The sequence below is a fragment of the Phaenicophaeus curvirostris genome, chromosome 7, assembly GCF_032191515.1.
Source record: "Phaenicophaeus curvirostris isolate KB17595 chromosome 7, BPBGC_Pcur_1.0, whole genome shotgun sequence".
In the NCBI taxonomy this organism is placed as follows: domain Eukaryota; kingdom Metazoa; phylum Chordata; class Aves; order Cuculiformes; family Cuculidae; genus Phaenicophaeus; species Phaenicophaeus curvirostris.
In genome coordinates, this window is record NC_091398.1 from 354,821 (window position 1) to 374,241 (window position 19,421).

Here is a 19,421-nt window from a genome sequence, read left to right on the forward strand (position 1 = left end):
TATTTGAAACCCTAAATACAAATTAAAAATACACTATATGTATTCACAAAGAGAAAGACTCAGAGTTAAGGGAATTCTGAAAGAAAGTGATTTTCAAAATAAGTGTGTGAAATACCACAAATCTGTACAAGAAAAAAGCCTCCAAACCCACGTTGTGTTGTAGAGAGGTTATGCCAAGGCTGCTTTAACAGCAGTGATGGATTCTAGCACAAGAGCTGCAAAAGAACTCAAAAATGCTACCTTAAATTAAACAACCCCTTTAAAGAGCAGTAGTTGCACCACTTAGTGTGTCTTGATAAAATACTAGTGTAACTTCCAGCTCCAAACATTTGAACTGGATGTTGGAACCACTGGTAACATTCTGGACTTAGATTCTAAAGATGACTTTCCTTTGAAATCTGTTACATGTACTTTTGCAGGCTTGGCTCTGAAAATGGGGTGCATCAGGTACCTAACAAGATTTGGAGTAAGAAAAATTAGAAGCCACATACTGAAAATGTTTTCGATGGAGAGCAGTCATCGTGGCAGACAATAATGAAAATAACCAGGAATACTGGTAGAGGATTTATTCAACAGAGTCTGAAGCGGAGCACTTGTAAAATACCTGCTAGCTGACCTGCTGAAGAGAGATGGGATTCACTAATCATTAAGCATTCCTGAAGCTGGCTTAACTCTAAGCAGAGAAAGTAGCATATTAAAATTTTGACCTGGGTCCACTGAATATTGTTCTCTTTTCCTTTTACGGAATTATTTCTTCTAAGAACCTAAGGACCTTTACACAAAAAAAAAAAAAAAAAAGTGCTTTCTTCAGCACCAGCTGATGAATCACATATCCAAGTTAGTACCAGTTTCCTGTTTTCCCTTGCGCAAGTTTACGGTCCCTTTTTTTGTTTGAAGTGAAGTCCCACCCGCCTACACTCACCCATACCATGAATATTGAGGCTTCCAAGAAAGAATGGGCAGCCCATAAAGGATTGCAAGGGGAAGATGTGAGCACTGATATTGGGTGATCATTTCAGTTTCTCACTAAGTGAGCACAGAAACTTGCTTTGCATTAAAAACATCTGTATTGTTATACCTTAATACAGTCAGGTTTGATGTTAATATGCAAGCTGAATTAAGTAGTCTGGAAGCCAACAGACAAACAACAGACTAAGTAAATGAGGCTGAGTGGTAGAAACATTTGAAAAGCTGGATATATCACACACCATGGGTTCTTGACAAGCCTGCTGCTACATCCCTGCTCTTAAATGCTTTTTACAAGTTCAATTGGAAAACTCACCAATACAAAGTGAAAAAGAAAACAAGGATAGAAAGTGAGAAAGGATTTCACAATAATTTTCATTGAAAAGGGGTTGCACATTAAGACTTTTCCATTTTAAATATGCTCTACGTCTGAACTCTTCCTTCCTGTCTAGAAACACAGGCGTCGCCTTGATACTTGCGCAATGCTGTGGCACTGTTCCTCCACTGTGAGCAGTAAATGCACTTTTTATATTTATTCATATTTATGCTTCAGAAAAGTGTATTTTACTTGCAAGTTTTTCAGCAACCTCCTGGTCTGCAGAGGAAGAACCCTCCAAACATTTCCATTATTCTTTCCCACAGCTTCCCTGTCTGCAGTAGAATACACCACAGCTCGACAAATGGCAGCACGCGTAACTGGGTGGTTTGTGCAAATAAATCCATGGTAAAGGCAGAGGAAAGAACCAGGTAATCCTGTGTTCCAGTCACTTGGTTTTGCTACCAAGTGAGAATAACAATTCCTTAAGGAAGTCAAGTGAAACATTCCTACTGTATTAAGAACAGGAGGAGAGTTCCTATGCCTGGATGTGATACTTGCTGCTCATTTTCCTACCTTGGCTGCCTCTTCACAGGTTAAACCCCCACGTTAGGAACTTTTGTTGCTACTTACTAACTGCTCTCACAGCTGTTACACTAAAGACCTGATCAACGCAAAACTGCAGATGGGTTAATAACTTCCCAAATTTGAGCAAATAGAGCAATAAACCAAAGGAAGAAAGAAGTGATTTATGTGTCCTTTGATCAGTAAGTCAGCAGCCCAGGGAAAAGGAGGATTTATTTTCTCTACTCGATTGTATCACTTGACAACATTACACAATCAATTGTGTAATTGATCTGAGGACAGATCAATTTTAAGCTTTTAGATTTGTTTTACCCCATGACGAATTTAGGTTCCTACGGACTGGCTGTGCAGTGCTGCTGCTTGTTGTCAGCAGCTGATTGCAGGTGAGCCAGCAGAGTAACCTGAACTTCACACAGAGACAGGGGTTACTCGTCCCTAGGGAAATGTGTTTTCAAGCCGTTTCCTCTCTCCAGGAGCATAATTGCTTTTTCAACATCTATGCTTATCTGCTTTCTCCCTCATTAGGGCTGAGGAAGGTATAGCAGCTAGTTCTTCTCTGACTCAGCACTGAGCACCAGCTCCTCTCCCATGAAGTTTCATCACCAGTGGCAAGCGGAAGCGGTGGCGTCGCTGCTGTCTGGCCCTAAGTCAGCGCACAGTCAGAATCTGTCCAGACAGCCTGAGAGTACAGCCGCATCTCCCTACAAGGCATTGTACCCCAGCCTCAGCAGGAGAAAAAACGGCACCCACAGGCTCGGTATTGTACTTCCAGTCAAAGCCCAGCCTCCTGTGAAAAAAGGAAAGTATTTTCTGTGGCGGAAGAGACGGAGCGATGGATTCCATTGCTTGTACGGAGCTGCTACGCCTGCCAGAGTCACGGGCAGAGGAATGAAAGCCTAAAGCTTAAAGAGTTTGTGGGAATTTAAAGCAGGAAACAAACACCCTTTCAGGGAAGGTGCAGTTTCTCATTACTAGCTTGCTTAGTTCTCCGCATGAGTAACAGATAACAGCAACTGAGCTCAGATTACAGACTGTAAAAAAACAAATTATATGTTTCCGAGTTTACTCTCCTGTTATCTGAATTTACAGTAATTAACCAAGGTAATCAGTGGTGAAAATGAACCACTAGGAAGTGGGCAGAACAACTGGGATTCCTTCATTCAGCACTGATAGATGTATCACCTCAGTGTTAGTCAGCATCTTTCCACCATTCCCCTTGTGTTGTACGGAAGGCTCGTTACTCACGGGACTTTTTTACATTAGAATTTTATAGCATCAAATCCAGGAACTGCTCTGCTGGAGTTACAAAAGGATTCATAATTCTTCAGTCTGACAAAATTAGTCACTATAAAACCATGTGTGTCTTATTTTTTGCTTCACAGAGCGCTCCTGCAGATGTAACATTCTGATGTCACTCAGTAACACCCCAAAGACTTACATGTCTATAAAAGACATTTTCAAAACAGCATTTTTACTCCCGAGAAAAGGATCAACAGGAAATAATGTAATAGAGGAGAAACAGATTAGGAAAAAAACAATATCTGATATTTTCTGCACAATCTCAAAGATGTTTTCATAACATACATGCCTACAGACACGTAATAGAGAGACAAAAAGTTAAATACCATGCTGTTCCATTAAGGGATGGGGTGTGGGAACCCAGCAGCCGAGAGGGGAGAGCCCGGGAAGCTTCCGCACCTACCTCCAGACCCAGCCTGGTGCCCGGGGCTGACCAGGGCAAGGGAGAGATGGGGGCTCATTTCTGCTGGAGGGAAGGGTCCCCGCGGGGCTCTCTGGAGGAGCATGGGCAGTATTTGCTAATCTAGAGCGAAAGGGAGCTGGTGTTCTGCCTCTGGAGTAGGGAAAGAAAACAGAGGGGAAGGAATGCGGACATCACAGGCTGTCTTTGCTCTTTCCTCTCACACAGAACATGTGCATTGTGTATGGAAGGCGTCTCTGTGTTTCTACTTCTCCCACCCTACTGATTTTCTACAAGAGATGCACTACACCCACACTGTGTGTTTCAGGACAGTTCCACTCTAACACAAGTCCAAGGCCGTGGCTGTCTAACGGCTGACTGCACAAAGAATATCCTGCCTGGAGAGCCTTCTCTAACTCACTGCCCCTCTCTGCCCTCCAGGTAAGCTTGTACTTCTTCATATGCATTTCATAAAGCAAATTAGATTTCAGTTGGGGTTTTTTTGCCTTTTTTTTTTTTCCCTTCAAAGCTGAGATGCTCTCTTTTCCATTATCTCTTGCCTTAATTTCAGTCCATTGCATTTCTTAGCTCTGATTGGGTGCACTTGGGGAACATCTCTGCTTGCAAGCCAGCCTTGCACAAATTTTGTCCAAATGCATTAAACACTAACAATTTTCTGTCACAACTGTACAATAAAGACATCACCTGAGGTCTTTTTCACTAAACACAAATTAAATGCTGCTATTTTATGATCAAAAGAACTGAGTGCTTTTGCTGTTCCTTTCAATAACGTGCTCTGAAGTAGCAGCTGCTCCCTGTAACAGGACAGAGCATCTATTGAAACAAAGAGGCTATAAGAGCAGACTGCACCAAGGTCACATCTAAGCCTCTAACACCAGCATGAGGGACAGAGAGAAGAGCAATTTGCAAATCTCACTGTAAAAGCACTGAATGTGACCTCGCTCCATAAAACACATCCGGCACATAACCAGGAACAGAGACTAATTGCTTCACTACAGCTTTTGCTGATTAAGGGCCACTCATTGTGAAGAATCAAGAGCATTGGGAGAGAAAGTTTCTACTTTTCTTAAAAAAAAACCCCTGTGTCTAGCACTGAAATACAGGAAGGAATTGGGTCCTTCACAGCTGAGAGACGTCAACTCCTTTTTGATATCCACTTTCCCTACTTGGCACTGAGATGAAGCAGAGGAAGGCACCAGACACCACTTCCTCCAAGTGCTTTTCCCTGGAGATCTCATAACACAAGCTGCCAGGAGTCATGCTCAAACCAAGAGGCAGCAGAGCTGTGGGACAAGGGGGGGTCCCATATGATGCTAAAACTACATTGGGACTCAAGGGAAAGAGGGAATGTACTTGGAAGAGGAAGCCATCATAGGCTACTTCTAGTACAGGAAATCATCCAGATGAGAAATAGCTGGAAGCTACATTTGACAAGGGCTCCCAAGAAGTGCAGGGGCTTGTCCTCCTCTTGCCTGTGGCTCCCCTGTGTGCTGGAAAATGGAATCAGATTATATCTCTTTTCCATAAGCGATGCATTCACTCCACATGGGGTTTGTGTTGGGAAACTTGAGTGGACAGAACAGCTCAGTGCTAAGTCACATTCAGGTGGGCTCCACTTCACCGCTGTGATCATTTCCGAAGTATTAATCTATCCCCAGGAAAGCCTTGGTGTTTGTTTTTAATGGAGCACTTACTGACTGAAACTCGCTGTAAGCTGCTAAGTTTGGCTCCCAACTCACAGGACAGTGTTTAGCAGGTTCAAGTCGAGCCAGTCTCCAAGCAAAAGGAACAAGTAGCACTGCTGCCAATCCTGACAGAGAACACCTGACTGTTCTACTAACAAAGATGCTTGGAAAGGGCTCACTCTGCCGTCGTGGTTATAGAGATCCAAACAGACCCACCGCGCAAGAGGCTGGAACGTCCCAGCCAGGAGTCCCAGGGGAAGTGGAAAGGGTGAAGACCAAAGGGGGACAGCGAGCTATTGTTTCCTGCCACGTCGAGCGATCTGTCCGTAGTCACTGCCTAGGAACAGCAGCTTTTCTTTAACTAACTTAAACGTTCAACAGATTTAAATGCTCTGCAAGGCAACTGTCCTGACATTTCAATGATGCACAAAAGGATCTCTGCACCACAATTGCACCTTGCAGACCAAAAAGAGCACCCGCACTCTCTGCCGGCCCATCTCTGTTATACCCGCTAGAGTGTGAGTTACCGTGTCATGGCTCCACTGTAAACGCACATTAACATCATCAGCACAACTGTGGCTAAGAGTTGAGCTATTGAGATCAGTGAAACAGGTTGGTGTTACAGAAACAGGCATTACATGCAACACAGCAGCATCTAAGACAAATATAGAAAGCCATTTTCATCCTTCATAATGATTAAATTACTTTTATTCCCATTTAAAATATACAACTTTCAAAAATTACGCATCATACATTCAAATATGAATTGTGTTAAATGTCCTGATATCCAGGTAGCCCGTTGCTGGCCAGTGAAAAACAATGATCCAACAACACTGTTTGTTTACGGCCAGAGGATAAAAACCTCTATCAATAAATGTTTTATTTCCTTGAACACTTACACTCAGCAGTCCATTTCAGCAGGGCCCTCCCTCAGACACAGCTGCTTGTTCCCAAAGGAGGAAACTAATTCCAGAGATCCCGAAAAGGGCAAAAAATGTCAAAGTTGGCTATTTTAGAAACAGCATTCGAGATAAGAGCAAATTCAGCAGTGCCAGAAATAACTGTTAAAGCCAATATTAGCACCCAAAAGCAGTTTGAGAAGCTCACTAGCAATGCCACCAGTCTTAGTGCTCTTCAAATAGCAAAATAAAAGCTTTAGACCAATCAATACAGACAGTATTGTCAGCGCAGCGATCCCGCTGCAGACGCTGCTAGGAGCGTGGCGAGGAGGCGTATCCACAGCCCCTGGGAAAGCACCACTGCTGGGAAATCATCCTGGCAGGGCTGGCTCCATTTAATCCTGGCAGCAAGTGCCCCTGGCAGGGTACGACACGCTCTGCTCTGAGGCCACTGACCACCACACGGTATTTATGCGCCACCAAAGACAGGACTGGTGGCTTTCAGACTGTAACATCCCTGCTCTGCAGAGCTCAAGGACTTCACACAAAATACAGTGGGGAAAGAATGCAGCTCAAACAATGATGAATAATGTGGAGCTTGTGGTAAAGCAGCGAATGGGAGCGCAGGGGATAAAAACAGCAGAAGAGGAAGTCAGCTGCTGAATATTACACTGCATGAGGTGTAGAAAACCAGATGCAATAGCAGTTATCCCTAATTTAGCTGAAGCCAACAACATCCCTTCTGTACCAGGACTGGAAAGGAAAACATTTACTGCTCCATTAGAAAAAGAAGCTATTTACAGCTCAGTAACAGAGGAAAAACACGGGTCTTTTAAAGGTGATAGTTTTTATTTACAGTTTAACTGGCAAAAGGCGGTGGGAAAGTTTAAAACATTTTAGACAGAGGGCACCACATTGTGTTGTATCAGTTTACAATCTGCACCTGCAGTATCCAGCTGATCAAATAAAGCTAATCACCACCTAAAGCAGCACGATCTGCAGCAGCCCCATTGGAGCACATGGCCTAGGAACACGCCTGGCAGCTTCTAAATCAACACAATCACTGATAAAAATGCTGTTCTGGTGAAGAATGTATATTTTGATTGTTGAACCTGGTGTCAAACTGCTCACCTGCGCACTGACAAAGCTGTCAGACTTCCCACTTTTAGCTGAAAGTTATAACCTCATTTTCTGCCAATTCACCTGTCAGGTAATTCTGAACTACTCTGAATACTTTAACTGTGAGCAGAGTCAAGACTGAGTAGATGAGATAGAAAGGAAATACCCCTGGCATGTGAGGTGCCCATCGGAATCACCTGGGTACCCATCAACATCCCGCTTAAGATTTCTATTCAAAAAAGGAGAAAAAGCACAGTCAGTTTTCACTTTGCCACATCGATTTAATCCTCACTTGAGCTTTTTGGTTCATTCTTCTATATCAAGAGCGCTTAGTTCTTCTTCTAGTTCATCCAAGTCCTCTCCAGTAAAAAGATTTTCATCAACTGGAACTGCATCAATTACCCCATTTTCCAGCTCCCCATCTCCATCATTATCCTCCTCCAAGTCGTTTTGCTCACTGCTGTTCATGTCACCGCCAGAAGCTTCACTTAATTTGTTATCTGCAAACAAAATTAATTCTTACACGTTTCCATGTCACAAGTTCCTCAATCACAAGTTCACAATCCTGCTAAGCAGGCTATAAAGTTTTGATGCTTATAAGCAAGTTACATCATTTAAAACTGATGTAGACTTCGATGGGCTAAATCACATGCACCTGCTTAGTGGGCAGGCTTGGATCATCAATTATCAAAACAGGTTGGAAAAGATAACTCCAACTCCTCTAGCTCCTGATTTCATACCCGAGTCATACCAGGGGATGCCTTCCCCAGGCACACCCAGATCCAGACTCCGCTGTGAGAGATGACAAGCGGACTTCAGCCAGAGCTAGGAAGCAGGAAGAAAAGCTTGGATTTCTGTTGATATTATTAATTTATCCATTTAGTAAATTGGAAAACAGGGAAAACATGAACATGAGGATTTACCTTGAACTGGCCATAAACATCAGCTTTTATTTAAACTGAAATTTAAGAAATAAGAGCATTGACCAGAAGCTTTTTCCTCAGTAACTATACATGTCCCTGATGGTCATTTCACTTCCTAGTCCTTGTAAATAAACACTTCTTTTCAGCAGATTAATAATTGGTTGCTATCTGCCCTCCAGGAAGCTCTTAACGACTCAGCGTGCTGTCAGCGATCTCTCCATAACAGACTCACCATCTTTTTCTGTTGAACTGTAAGTGCTGAATCGCTCGGGGCTCGCCACAGTAATACCAGTCTCATCCACTGCCTTTGGGACGTACTGGCTCAAATCCACATCGTTGATGCACACAGGGTCTTCCGTCTGAAAAACAAACCAAGGGGAGTTACTTGTTACAGAAGTTCTCCTTCCTACAGGAATCTACAGAGTTTCTTCCATCACTGTTTTGACACTAACACTGTGACAAGCTGCACTCTGCAGTAGGGGTAAATTGAGAACCAAGAATATTAATTGCACTGTAAGAGCTTTCAAATCAAAAGCTTTTGAACCGGGATGTAACTTGGAGCACTATTCGAGTTAATACTGTTCTTTACCTCATCATCTTCTCCTGTTCCTTGAACATAACGAGTGTCATCTGCTTCCTCATCATCTGCATCAACCAACTCTGGTCGGAACTCGAACACTTCACGCCCACTGATCTAGTCACAGAAAAAGAAATCCTAATTTTGCACTCGGTGGTACTTAAACCACTGTAAAACAAACAAAAGCAAAAACAAAAGCCAAAAGAGAAAGGGGAAAAAAAAAACCAAAGCCAAGCAATTCCAGGCCAGCCACCTTACTAAAATAATTTGTTCACTCTTTCTTCCCACATAAAGAACTGGAGCACAGAACATACCACCAATGCTTTGCCAGCTTTGAAATCTGCTTTCCTCCTCTCCATATCTTGCTCAGCCTTATCAATTTTCTCTTGTCTTTTTCTTCTCTTCCATGCAATAAAGCACTCTAGAGTAATTTTGGTGACATTTGGTCCTAAGGCAGCACGCTGTCAAGTAAAGAGACCGATCAATGCTAGAAATGGTTTCAAGGGCTGTAACAAGTTAGAGATTTAATTACTCTCCCAGAAGCTACTTGAAAACATTGGTTTACAATTCCTTCTTCACTCTCACAACCGTTAAACGTGCACAATCAACCTCAACTTTGACTCAACATGTGATTTTCCAGCTAGTAAGATAAGTTGACAAGAAAGTTAACATGGGAAGTGGCAGAGGAAAGAAGCCACTGGAAAACCAGTGGTAAGGAAGGAAAACCTCCTGAAAAGGACTAGCAACACCTGCACTAAGCATGCAGCTGTAGTCTAATAGTTTTTAAGCAAAAGCATCAGTCAAACACCACACACCCTTCACCTTAGCTCATGCAGCTACAAAAGCACGCTGTACTTCATTAATTATTAATTATGAAGTTATTTACAACTGTCTCTTCAGAGTAACAAGCCCAAATACCACCAAAAGGTTATTGCCTGCAATTTTACCTCTTTTTCTATTAGGTCTTCTAAAGAAATTTCATCCTGCTTCTCCTCCTTCTTTTTGTCTTTTTTCAATACAAACCCTGGAGGGAGAGCGTGGCGGTACATGCAGTTGTCTCCTCCACCTGGACAGACCCAGAACCATCCGTACTTGTTGTTTTCAATAGCATCAAGGAAGTATTTGCAGACCTGTGTAAGACACCAGGTGTTAGTGCCACTTTCTCTTTCCATCCCAGCAATTTACCCCCCATGCACAGTGGCTACACATCACAAACAGTGATGCAAAGCCAGCTGAGCTCAAACCTGAATAAACACGCAACTTGTATTGCTACTAAAGAAGCAGAGAAAAGCATAACTAATTATTGGAAACTCATGTAGCCACCAGCTTTTCCCCGTGGATACAATCCGCATTTAAGAACAGGGGATGACAGAGATGGATCAGCTCTGTACTCCTGTAAAGCCACATGTCAAAGTGCACTAATGGTGAGCAGCAAGAGAAAGACTAACATCCATCTAATTTTAGTCAAAATAAAGAGGATCTGCTTCAATGTTAGCTTGTAATCCTGAGATAAAGATGCCACTCTGGAACTTCTAACAAGCAATACACAGCTCACACTTAGCCAGATCAAAGTCTAACTTCTGCAAATTTAGGCACTACGAGTAGAATATTTAATCATTTGGTATTGAAAACAAGGTGCAACAGTTCTAAAGAGCGAAAAAGGGATTAAGATACCGCACTATTTAGTGCACGAACTAAAAGTATTCCTGAAGTTAGAGGTCAGGAGCTACCAACGACCCGATCGCTGCATTTTGGCTTACAGGAGACAATGTAAATTTGCCTGCTTATACGTCACCCCAATACCCAACGCAGACGGCGGTCACAGGAGTGAGATGACGATGTTTGGATTGGCCTCACCAATCACAACACTTGAATCTATGCAAGGAGGACGTGTTACGTATTACTGATCCATTCTGGGTTTCTGCTTTGAAAGCACTTCATCTCCATTCTTTGTATTTTACTTGAGAAAATACCTTGTAACAACTCAGAGCACTTTAGGGTAGTTTTTGTTTTGTTTTTTTTTTTGGAAATACAGCATTAGAAATACTATTAGCCCAGCCACACCCCCAGATTATTGTTACAATATTCCATTCCAATTCCCACCTAGCAACACACACACCTAACACCAATCTGCAAGTAATTCTCTCTACTACAGCTCAATTAAAAAAAAAAAAAAAAGACATACTATTTGAGTTTTGGGTTTTTTCTTTTCCGCCTCACCATGCTTCTTGTTCACCACTTCTTCCAGCTTCTTCTCATCCCAGTTATCCATCGTATCTAGAAAAAGACAACAGACAGTTCCGTAAACAATAAACAAAGCTGTCAGGTTGCTTTTCTCCCTAATAAAAGTTTTAATATTCAGTTCTTGCATTTTAGTTCACAGAATGGAAAAAGAACTCAGGCTTTTATAAAGTTTTCAAGTTCTTCTACCCTCTCAAGGGAATTTCCTCAAAAGCCTCAGAAATTTGATTCTTGATGTGCATGAAGTGTGTTTCAGGTAAAGACTAAAAAGGTGTCACACCATCCGTGCGCTACTGAGCACAGAGAAGGGACGTGAAGAACAGGAAGATGACTGAACAGAAGAGAAGGCTGGTGGCTGATGTCCAGAAATACAGATAATGGAGCTGAAGGATCAAAAAGGATAACCCCAGATTTTCTGTGCTAAAGGTAAAAAAAACTGCCACCCACAGGAACAAGACTCCCGTGCTAACAGCAGCAGTGAATCCATAGGATCCTGCCATATGCAGTTAGGGCGACGCAAGCTAAAATTCAGACACTGAGACATGGCGAGTTGTAGAAAAACAAAAGAAATTAGTCTGACTATAAAAATCTCTAATCCCTGCTACGTCAAAGAGTCCTCTGCCAACAAATGATTTGGGGAAAGGAGATAAAGTGACAGAAAAAAATCCAAATATCCTGAGCATCAGAGCTGTGCCCGTTTGGGCCAACGCTACTGATGGTTCTGGAAGGCAACAAGGGCTGCTCAGGGCACCTCCTTTTGCATGGCTGCGTGATAGAGTTCAGGAGAAACTTGCAACTAAAATGGAGACCAAATACTGAATAACTTGGTACTCGTACAACATAATACATCACTGTGTCTTACTTAAAAACCGCTACCCAGTATCACTACGAAATGCTTCTTTTTCTACAAAAGGTCTGAAGAATGCTTGTGAACATAAGTTTTAAGGCAAGTTTCATAATTTGAACATTACAGTACAGGTTGTCTTGGTCACTGACCAGGCTGCTCAGGATTATAACCATAACATAAGAGAACTCAACCTTAAAAACCCCATTTCAGAATCAGAATAGTTTAGTGACTGTTTTCTAGAGGTACCACACCTTTTTCCAGGTCTTCATCTCGTGCATCAATGTAGACGCTTCGTTTTTCACCCTTCCTTTCCAAAGATAAATCATGAGAAAACTTGCACTTGTCTCCTTTAGTGCACTGGCCTTGCTTGAAAAAAGCACACACTACAGATTTGGGGTCAGCACCTGAGTGAAGAGAGTTTCCACATTTTAATGATATTTTTAAGCAAAAGCTGTGTATTCAAAGCTCTGAGAACAATTTCTAGAACCGTACAATCTTCAGGATCTGTAGAGAATGAAAGCATGCTTTTAAAAAATGAAAGTTATTTAATGTGAAGTTCATCACAAGTAATTGCTCCATGTCCTGAACATGTCATATTTACTTTGTACAGCATGATACTTGCATTAAGTGTCAATTAACTCAATAAACATGTACAGCAGTGTGCCTGAGCAAGTTATTCATGCAAATAATACATAGAAGACATCACTCAGTGCAACTTCTGCCCTAGATGCTTAAGCTATTTTTGCCTCTAATGCACAGTAAAGCATCTTCTCCATGGCAGCTTTTCCTTAACAGATTGACAGCACACTGGAATAAATTATAATAACTGAACCTGCACTCAATGAGACCATGTTTTTCCTTAATAACAGGAAACAGATGGCTGCTCGCAGCCCCCAAAATAAGTGACTGTTGTTCTAATACGAACTACTCAATCAACCTAATTACAGTTTGAGTAACTACCACTCCACTAAAGGAATGATTAGAGCAGTAGGAGGCAAGAAAAGAAATCAAAGCAGGTAGAAATGTATTTCTGAGACACAAGTAAGCCAGAAATGCTGGTTTTAAGCTTGGCGCGAGTCACCAGTGACTGGAGTATGCACAGCAACACCCATTTGAAATCGTCGCTATAAATCTAGTTCTCAAACACTGAGGGGATCCCTAAAAAATCCAGGTAACAGGACTGCCCTTCTGGCAGTCTCAGTAGAATGCCAAAGCTTTAATGAGGACATCAGTCTTCTGAAATAACTTTAAAGTCAAAAGCTACTGAACCTGGAGAGAGCTAACCACTGCAGACCACGAACGAAAACTGGCCTTCGTCACACCGCCAGCAGGAACAATGACCAGGTTTGCTTTCAAGACATATCTGGAAATCACACTTGTTTAGTCAAAAATGACTTGACAAAATAATTTTCAATGCTTAATTTCATTAGTTCCAAAGGATTCATAAAGCAAATACAATATTTAGTAATTCCTACATGATTTCCCCTCTCACATGGCATCCCACTGCAGTTTCCTCACAGCATCACTTGTACACTTAGGTCTCATCACAGACTTGGTTTGTTTGATAAATGAGTTCAAGTAAAACCAAATCTCTGAAACCTGGCAGCTGTGGTGCGGGACAGAAGCAACCGGAGAATTGTTACTGTCCTGATTGGAATATAAGTTTTCCATCGAGACAACAGCTACAATACAACATTCCCTGCAATACCTAGATATTCACGTTCCTCTGGGGAGAGAGGCTGCTTTAAACAAATATCATCACACACGCACAATCATACCAGTCGCCCAGAACCTGCAAATTAATGAACCCAAATAAAGCAACATATCTACAGCTGCCTTATCAGTATCACTTCTGATATCCTAATAATTTGGTAACCCTCGATGACTGCCTAAAACATGTCAAATTGTTACTGACAAACACTTGGGACACTTGACAGAGAAGGAACCGATACATCTAATGAACTAAAAAATGAACAGGCAGTTTGAATGGGTTATTTCCACCTGAAGTAGATCTACTAACATGAGAACATAAATGAAGAAAATGCAGCTACTTATACCTTTGCTGATTTTCTGCGCAGCAACAACAGGCTTGAAGAGTTCATTTAATTCTTGTAGTTCTTTTTTCTTATCTTCTTTTTTTAATTTCTTCTCGCTTTCTGTTTGAGCAGCCTATAATGACCCCAAATTTGAAGTTATTCATATATAATTCAAATGACATTACTCACTTTGTGCGAACCATACACTCAAACGGCAAATCCTTTAAAATTAGTCTGTAAGGGAAGAAAGGAAAGGACATTTGGGAACGTCTCTGAATTCCTGCCCTTGCACAAGCAGCCAGAGCCATCTAGAGGTACCGGCCTTTCCAACGGGAGAGATACCAAATGCAGTCCCTCAGAGATACAAGATGCTGGTAGGCGCCCTTAGACAACACTTACCTCTATTCACCTTTAAGTTGGAAAATCAAATGAAAGGTATTGAAACTAAGGAGAAGTCAGCTGCTCTTCTGTGATCCATTAGCAGCACAGTTACTTCACGACCTGTACAAAAAGCTTCTCTATCTTTAGAACAAAACGGCACGTGGGGACTTTCTCCTCATGCATACCAGCAGCACTGCAAGGAAATCTGCCTGTAGGCATTAGGAACTGCTTTCAGAACACTTTTGACTCTATTTGTATCAATCCATCAATAACCAGCGGTTCATAAGACAAGGACAAACGTTTTATTCGTACTAGAGACAAAGGACTGACAAACAAGCTCACCTAGGAAAAGCTAAGCTTGTGTATAAACCTCCCTGTGACTATGCCTTGGACTTCTCGGATAAGCCCAGAAAGGCCTCTGTGTCTACCAGAGTAGCAGAGAGGGAACAAGAGAGCTGAAAGAGGACACGAGAACCATAATTAGCTGATTGGATTCTGATCCTAAGGGAAGCCAGTGAGCCTACCGCCACTACACAAATGTGTGGGTACCTCGCTGATAACACCCAGCACAGCGCTGAAAAAGGAGCTTTGTGCTTACACTGAACTGGGCAGGAGAATGCCAAATCGTTTTAAAAGGGAACCGATTCACTTGGTACATATATACTTTTTTTGAAAAACACCCAACCCTGACAGCATTTCCATTTGTATTTCAGGGCACAACAATAATTGCTCTAAGTGCTCTTCTTTCTAAGGGACAGCCCCAACTGGAAACCATTTTCCAAGCTAAGAAAGGTAGGATCATGTCTCCTGACTTCCTCCAGTCAATAGCTCAGAGCACTGAGAAAGAAATTATTTTAGGCTGACTGATTTACATCCTGATAACCCAGTAAATGCTACAGATTCAGGGATTCTATATAGAAGAGCTATTAGAGCAACACCCTTTACCACTAACAAGAAACTATTAGGTCTGATGACCCACACATCAGCTTCACCTTTGAACCTGCACTTGGCATTTGTTAGCTCATCCTTATGTTATGCAAGGAATTGAATATAAGCAATAACATCATGAGTTTGGCTGATGCAAACGTAGTAAGAACAGGAAGCTGCACAAACACTTTGCAGCTACCTTCCCCAGCTCTGCAGGAACAGGAGATCTGGCTCACTCCCACTGGAGGGACCTGTGCTTTCTGGCCAAGTGTAACCTGAACATCATATCTCAGCCCCAGGTTTTACTTTGCCGTAGAAAAGAGCAGAGTAGTAGACAGTGGCTCAAAATTCCAGCTTGACCAGCTCCCCAAACAGATGCAGGCTTCCATATGTTCAACATGGAAGTACTACGATAAATGCCTCCAGGAGCAGGACAAGCACACAGACAGGCATCTACATTTTATAATCTTCCCCCAATATCAGTATTAGTAACAATTATTCTTCTTTTTTGTTTTGATTAGGTGGGAACGTAAGAAGAAAATAGGAAGAACGCACGAACAGACTTTGCTGATAGCCAGTTTCTACAATTTACTGTTACGTAAGCCTTTAGCTCATTGACTTGACTATTTGAATACTGTGTAAAGAAATACACACCCTTATTGGTTGAGTTTGGGTTTTTGGGGGCTTTGGTATGTAATTCTCAGCTAGATAAGCTCTGCGAGGAGACCATCTGTTTAAATCTGTGCTAGTCAGAGCACAGGAGGAATATAACACCTAAAAGTTGTTCTACCTTAGCATTACAAGACAATCTGTGCGTATGGCAACAGGAGATTTCACTATGCAGTGGGAAAACAGAACAGAATGAATGCTTACCTGGCGCGGATTCTGCTGACCAAATTTAACCTGGTGAGTCACTGCTTTGATAAATTTCTGTTGTTTTGCACCTTTTTTATTCTTTAGGCCAAATGTCTTATCCTAAATCAAGAGATAAACACAGCTAAATCAACCAAACCGTCCAAGTTCGTCCCAAGTTTAAGTTGTTGCAAAAAACCCCAATTCCAGACTTGTGCTCCCCTCTGGTTTCCCATTAAACACAGATCACTTAGTTTAGCTGCACCAGTCAACTCAGGAACAGCATGGAAGGTATCTGGAGCCCTCGCATCATCTTTGCTACATGCAGCTTTTGTGACAGCTACTGTTTTTATCACCAACCCTCCTCCCCAAATATCAGCATGAGCGTATACATACAGCGTTTTTGGGCCCCTCACAACAAAAGGACACAATGTTTTTGGTGACCACTCGAGTAACAAGGAAAATATGAAAACTGAATAGCCATAAATACTGCTTTTTTAATTCCTATCTACAAGAACTCACTTATTACTTTTATCTCTGACTACTCATAAATAAATTTTATATATATACATTATACAGATTATTGTTACTTTTTGTTTTCAAGTATTTTAGGCTTTTCATTTCCTTACTGCACTCGCTTGGAGAGAAATCTGTTCCCCATGTCAAGTCCAGGCAGGTGTTCGTACTTCCTAAGCCCCATGCCAAGAAGTTTATCTACTGCTCAAAACAATTTTTCCTCTACATTTCCAGTTTCACAGTAAGAGCCAGTTTTCTATACCAAACCTATTAAAAATGTCATAAAAAAATCCAAAAAGACAGCTCACTTTGATGCTTGCACCTCAAGCAGAGTTTTTTTCCTAGCTGACATACCTACATTAGAACCCATCCATGCCTTTGATTTGGTACCCATGTTTTTTAACTCCTAGGAAGGCGTGACAGATGTTCATACAGTGATAATATCTCAGTTCAAACACACTTTTTTGGAAACCCTAGCAGCCCAGAAATACCCATCCAAAATTCCGGAGTCACCTTGTTATCATTAACAACCTCTTCCCTATCACCAGTAGCTCATCCTCTGTTACTTTACGCTCATTTGAGACGTCTGCAAGTTGCTGAAATAATGAGTTGGGAAAGTAAACAGATCACTCACATGCTTTATTTCTCTGGCAAACACCCCATGGAATAAATCACCTCTGTGTATTTGAATTATATAACAAATCACTGTAAATAGAATCATAGAACCAGCAGGTTGGAAGAGACCCACTGGATCATCGAGTCCAACCATTCCTGTCAAACACTAAACCATCTCACGCTTGGATTTCCTCCTGCCCGTTTGGATACCACTCCTCCGGTGGTCGACGTGCCCAGAATGCCCCTTCCAGCACCCAGCAGGAACTGTGCTCCCCGTGGCCTTTCCCCACCGGATCTGTCTCCCTGTTTTCACACGTCTGGCTGGGAATCTGCAGTGAAACAAGATCCTCAGCCATCTGCTCCGTCAGAACAGAGCCTGACTGGTTCAAAAGCTCACTGGAAGGGAAAAGGGAGCAGATATCATTGCTCTTTTTCCTTAACAAAAGCCAAAACTTCCTTTTCTTGTTTAGCTGAGCACCCAAGGATGGGAGATACTTTTAAAATGCCTTTTCCACGTCACCACACAGTAACGCTATTAGCAATGACACCATAACACACGGAGCGAGGGGACTGCATCTCTTCCCCTCACTTTGTGGCTGCAGCAAGAGAAAATAACGGATAGACGTTCTGCCCCTTTCAGCTGCATTTTTCTGTAACAAAAAGCAGACTTCTCTTGTGTCGCTGGATTCAACAAGAACCTCAGTGACACCAAAGCCAATAGAGAGAACCCCTCTCACCTCGCATTCCCAAAGAACACAGGGACAATACTCTGCAGGGCTGGATTTAAAAGAACACTTGTGTTACATGGATATTCTGCCCAGGCAGCTGAGCAGCCGTTCCCCTCCTGGCCAACAGGTGCAGGCAGACGTTTAACTCGCTGTATGTGCTCTCTCCTTGTTCTCTCAAGGCAGCTCTTTTTGTCTACTGGAAGAAGTGCAGGGCTACCCTAATAACTAAGACACACCTACCTCCGGGTGCAGGTTTTTATTTAACATCTGATTTTGCCACGGAAGTGAGCATCAGAAGTTTAAATAGAACACAAAATAGTACCAATTCCTCGTTGAATTATTCAACTCCTGTGGCAGATTTACTGAGCTGTTATTCCAGGGAATGCTGCCTTGACCAAACCGCATCAAAACCCCCACCGAAACAAAACGCAGCTGTGTTTTAAATCAGGAAATGAACACCTCAGAGGAACAGAAAATACAAGAATGCACAGAGACTGAGGAGGGAAGGAGGAGCACAAGGGCAGCTCTTCCAGAGGAGAGTCGGTGTGTGCGGTGACAGCCTGGGGGTGACACAGGAACCTGCAACCCCTCGGAGAGAGACCCGTGGGGGGGCTCAGCGCGGCCCCCGTGCGCCCCTGCGGGAGCAGGGCAGGGCGAGACGCCCGCCGGGGCAAAGGGGGGAAGAGCGAACCACCCGCCCCAGAGGGAACCGAGGCCGAGGGAATAGGGAGAGCGGTGCGGGGAGAGAAGGAAAGAACAGGGCGGGAGCGGGGAGACGGGAGCAGGGAGCGGGGAGAGCGACCCGGGGGGCAAGAAGGAAAAGGGCGCAGGAGCGGGCAAAGGGGAGCAGGTGGAGAGGGGAAGAGCGGGGCGGGGGCACAGCGAGTGCAGCGGGTCAGGAGCGGGGAGAGAGGCCGGTGCGAGGTTCCCGTCCCAGGAGGGCACGGGGGAAGCGGGGTAGAGGGCGAGCTGCGCGCTCCAGGGGGAAACCGGGAGGGGAGCGGCCTGGGGAGAGCGGCGCGGGGGCAGCGAGGCAGCAGCGAAGTCGCTGTCTCGGGAGGGCGGGGGGCAGGAGCGGGTCCCGCGGCCCGTCCCCGCCTCACCTCGATGATCTTCTCCTTCTTCTTCTGGTCCGCCTTCTTGCTGCCCGCCGCCGGCGGCTGCTGCTTCTTGGGCGGCATCGCGGGACGGGCCGGGGCGCCGCGGGGCACGGCGGGAGCGCGGCGGCCGCTGATGACGTCACGGGGCGGCGCCGACGCCGCGCGGAGGGAGACGTCACTCAGGAGACGGCGTCGGCGCGGCCAGCCCCGCCCCGCTCCTCCCGGGGCGGGCGCGCGTAGTGACGTCATCTAGGGGACGGGGGCAGCCCCGGGAAGGTCGCGCGGAGTGACGTCACGGGGAGCGAGGAGGGCGCGCGGGGAGCACAGTATAAAGGGATCTGAAAGGGGGTGAGGGAGCAAATCGCATCCGGGGCTCCCAGTGGAGCGC

The 19,421-nt window shown here is 43.7% G+C and overlaps 1 protein-coding gene across 1 annotated transcript; it reads right to left on the reverse strand.

Moving 5' to 3' along the window:
* Positions 1-7,001: 7,001 nt before the first annotated feature.
* ZC3H15 (zinc finger CCCH-type containing 15) lies at positions 7,002-19,170 on the reverse strand. The gene is made up of 10 exons (XM_069860465.1): positions 19,037-19,170; positions 16,096-16,197; positions 13,936-14,047; positions 12,130-12,282; positions 10,976-11,067; positions 9,738-9,920; positions 9,105-9,251; positions 8,803-8,907; positions 8,446-8,572; positions 7,002-7,790 (listed from the first exon to the last, which is right to left on the reverse strand). The coding sequence occupies exons 1-10, from the start codon at positions 19,112-19,114 to the stop codon at positions 7,597-7,599; spliced, it is 1,293 nt and encodes a 430-aa protein (XP_069716566.1). The 5' UTR covers positions 19,115-19,170; the 3' UTR covers positions 7,002-7,596.
* Between the last annotated feature and the right edge of the window lie 251 nt (positions 19,171-19,421).

Excerpts from the sequence above, each read along its gene's own strand:
- ZC3H15 (XM_069860465.1), bottom strand. The coding sequence starts at position 19,114 with ATGCCGCCCAAGAAGCAGCAGCCGCCGGCGGCGGGCAGCAAGAAGGCG. Across the intron at positions 12,283-13,935 it reads TGCGCAGAAAATCAGCAAAG|GTGCTGACCCCAAATCTGTA; the intron begins GTATAAGTAGCT and ends CTCTTCACTCAG. Across the intron at positions 9,252-9,737 it reads AAGACCTAATAGAAAAAGAG|CGTGCTGCCTTAGGACCAAA; the intron begins GTAAAATTGCAG and ends TTTACTTGACAG.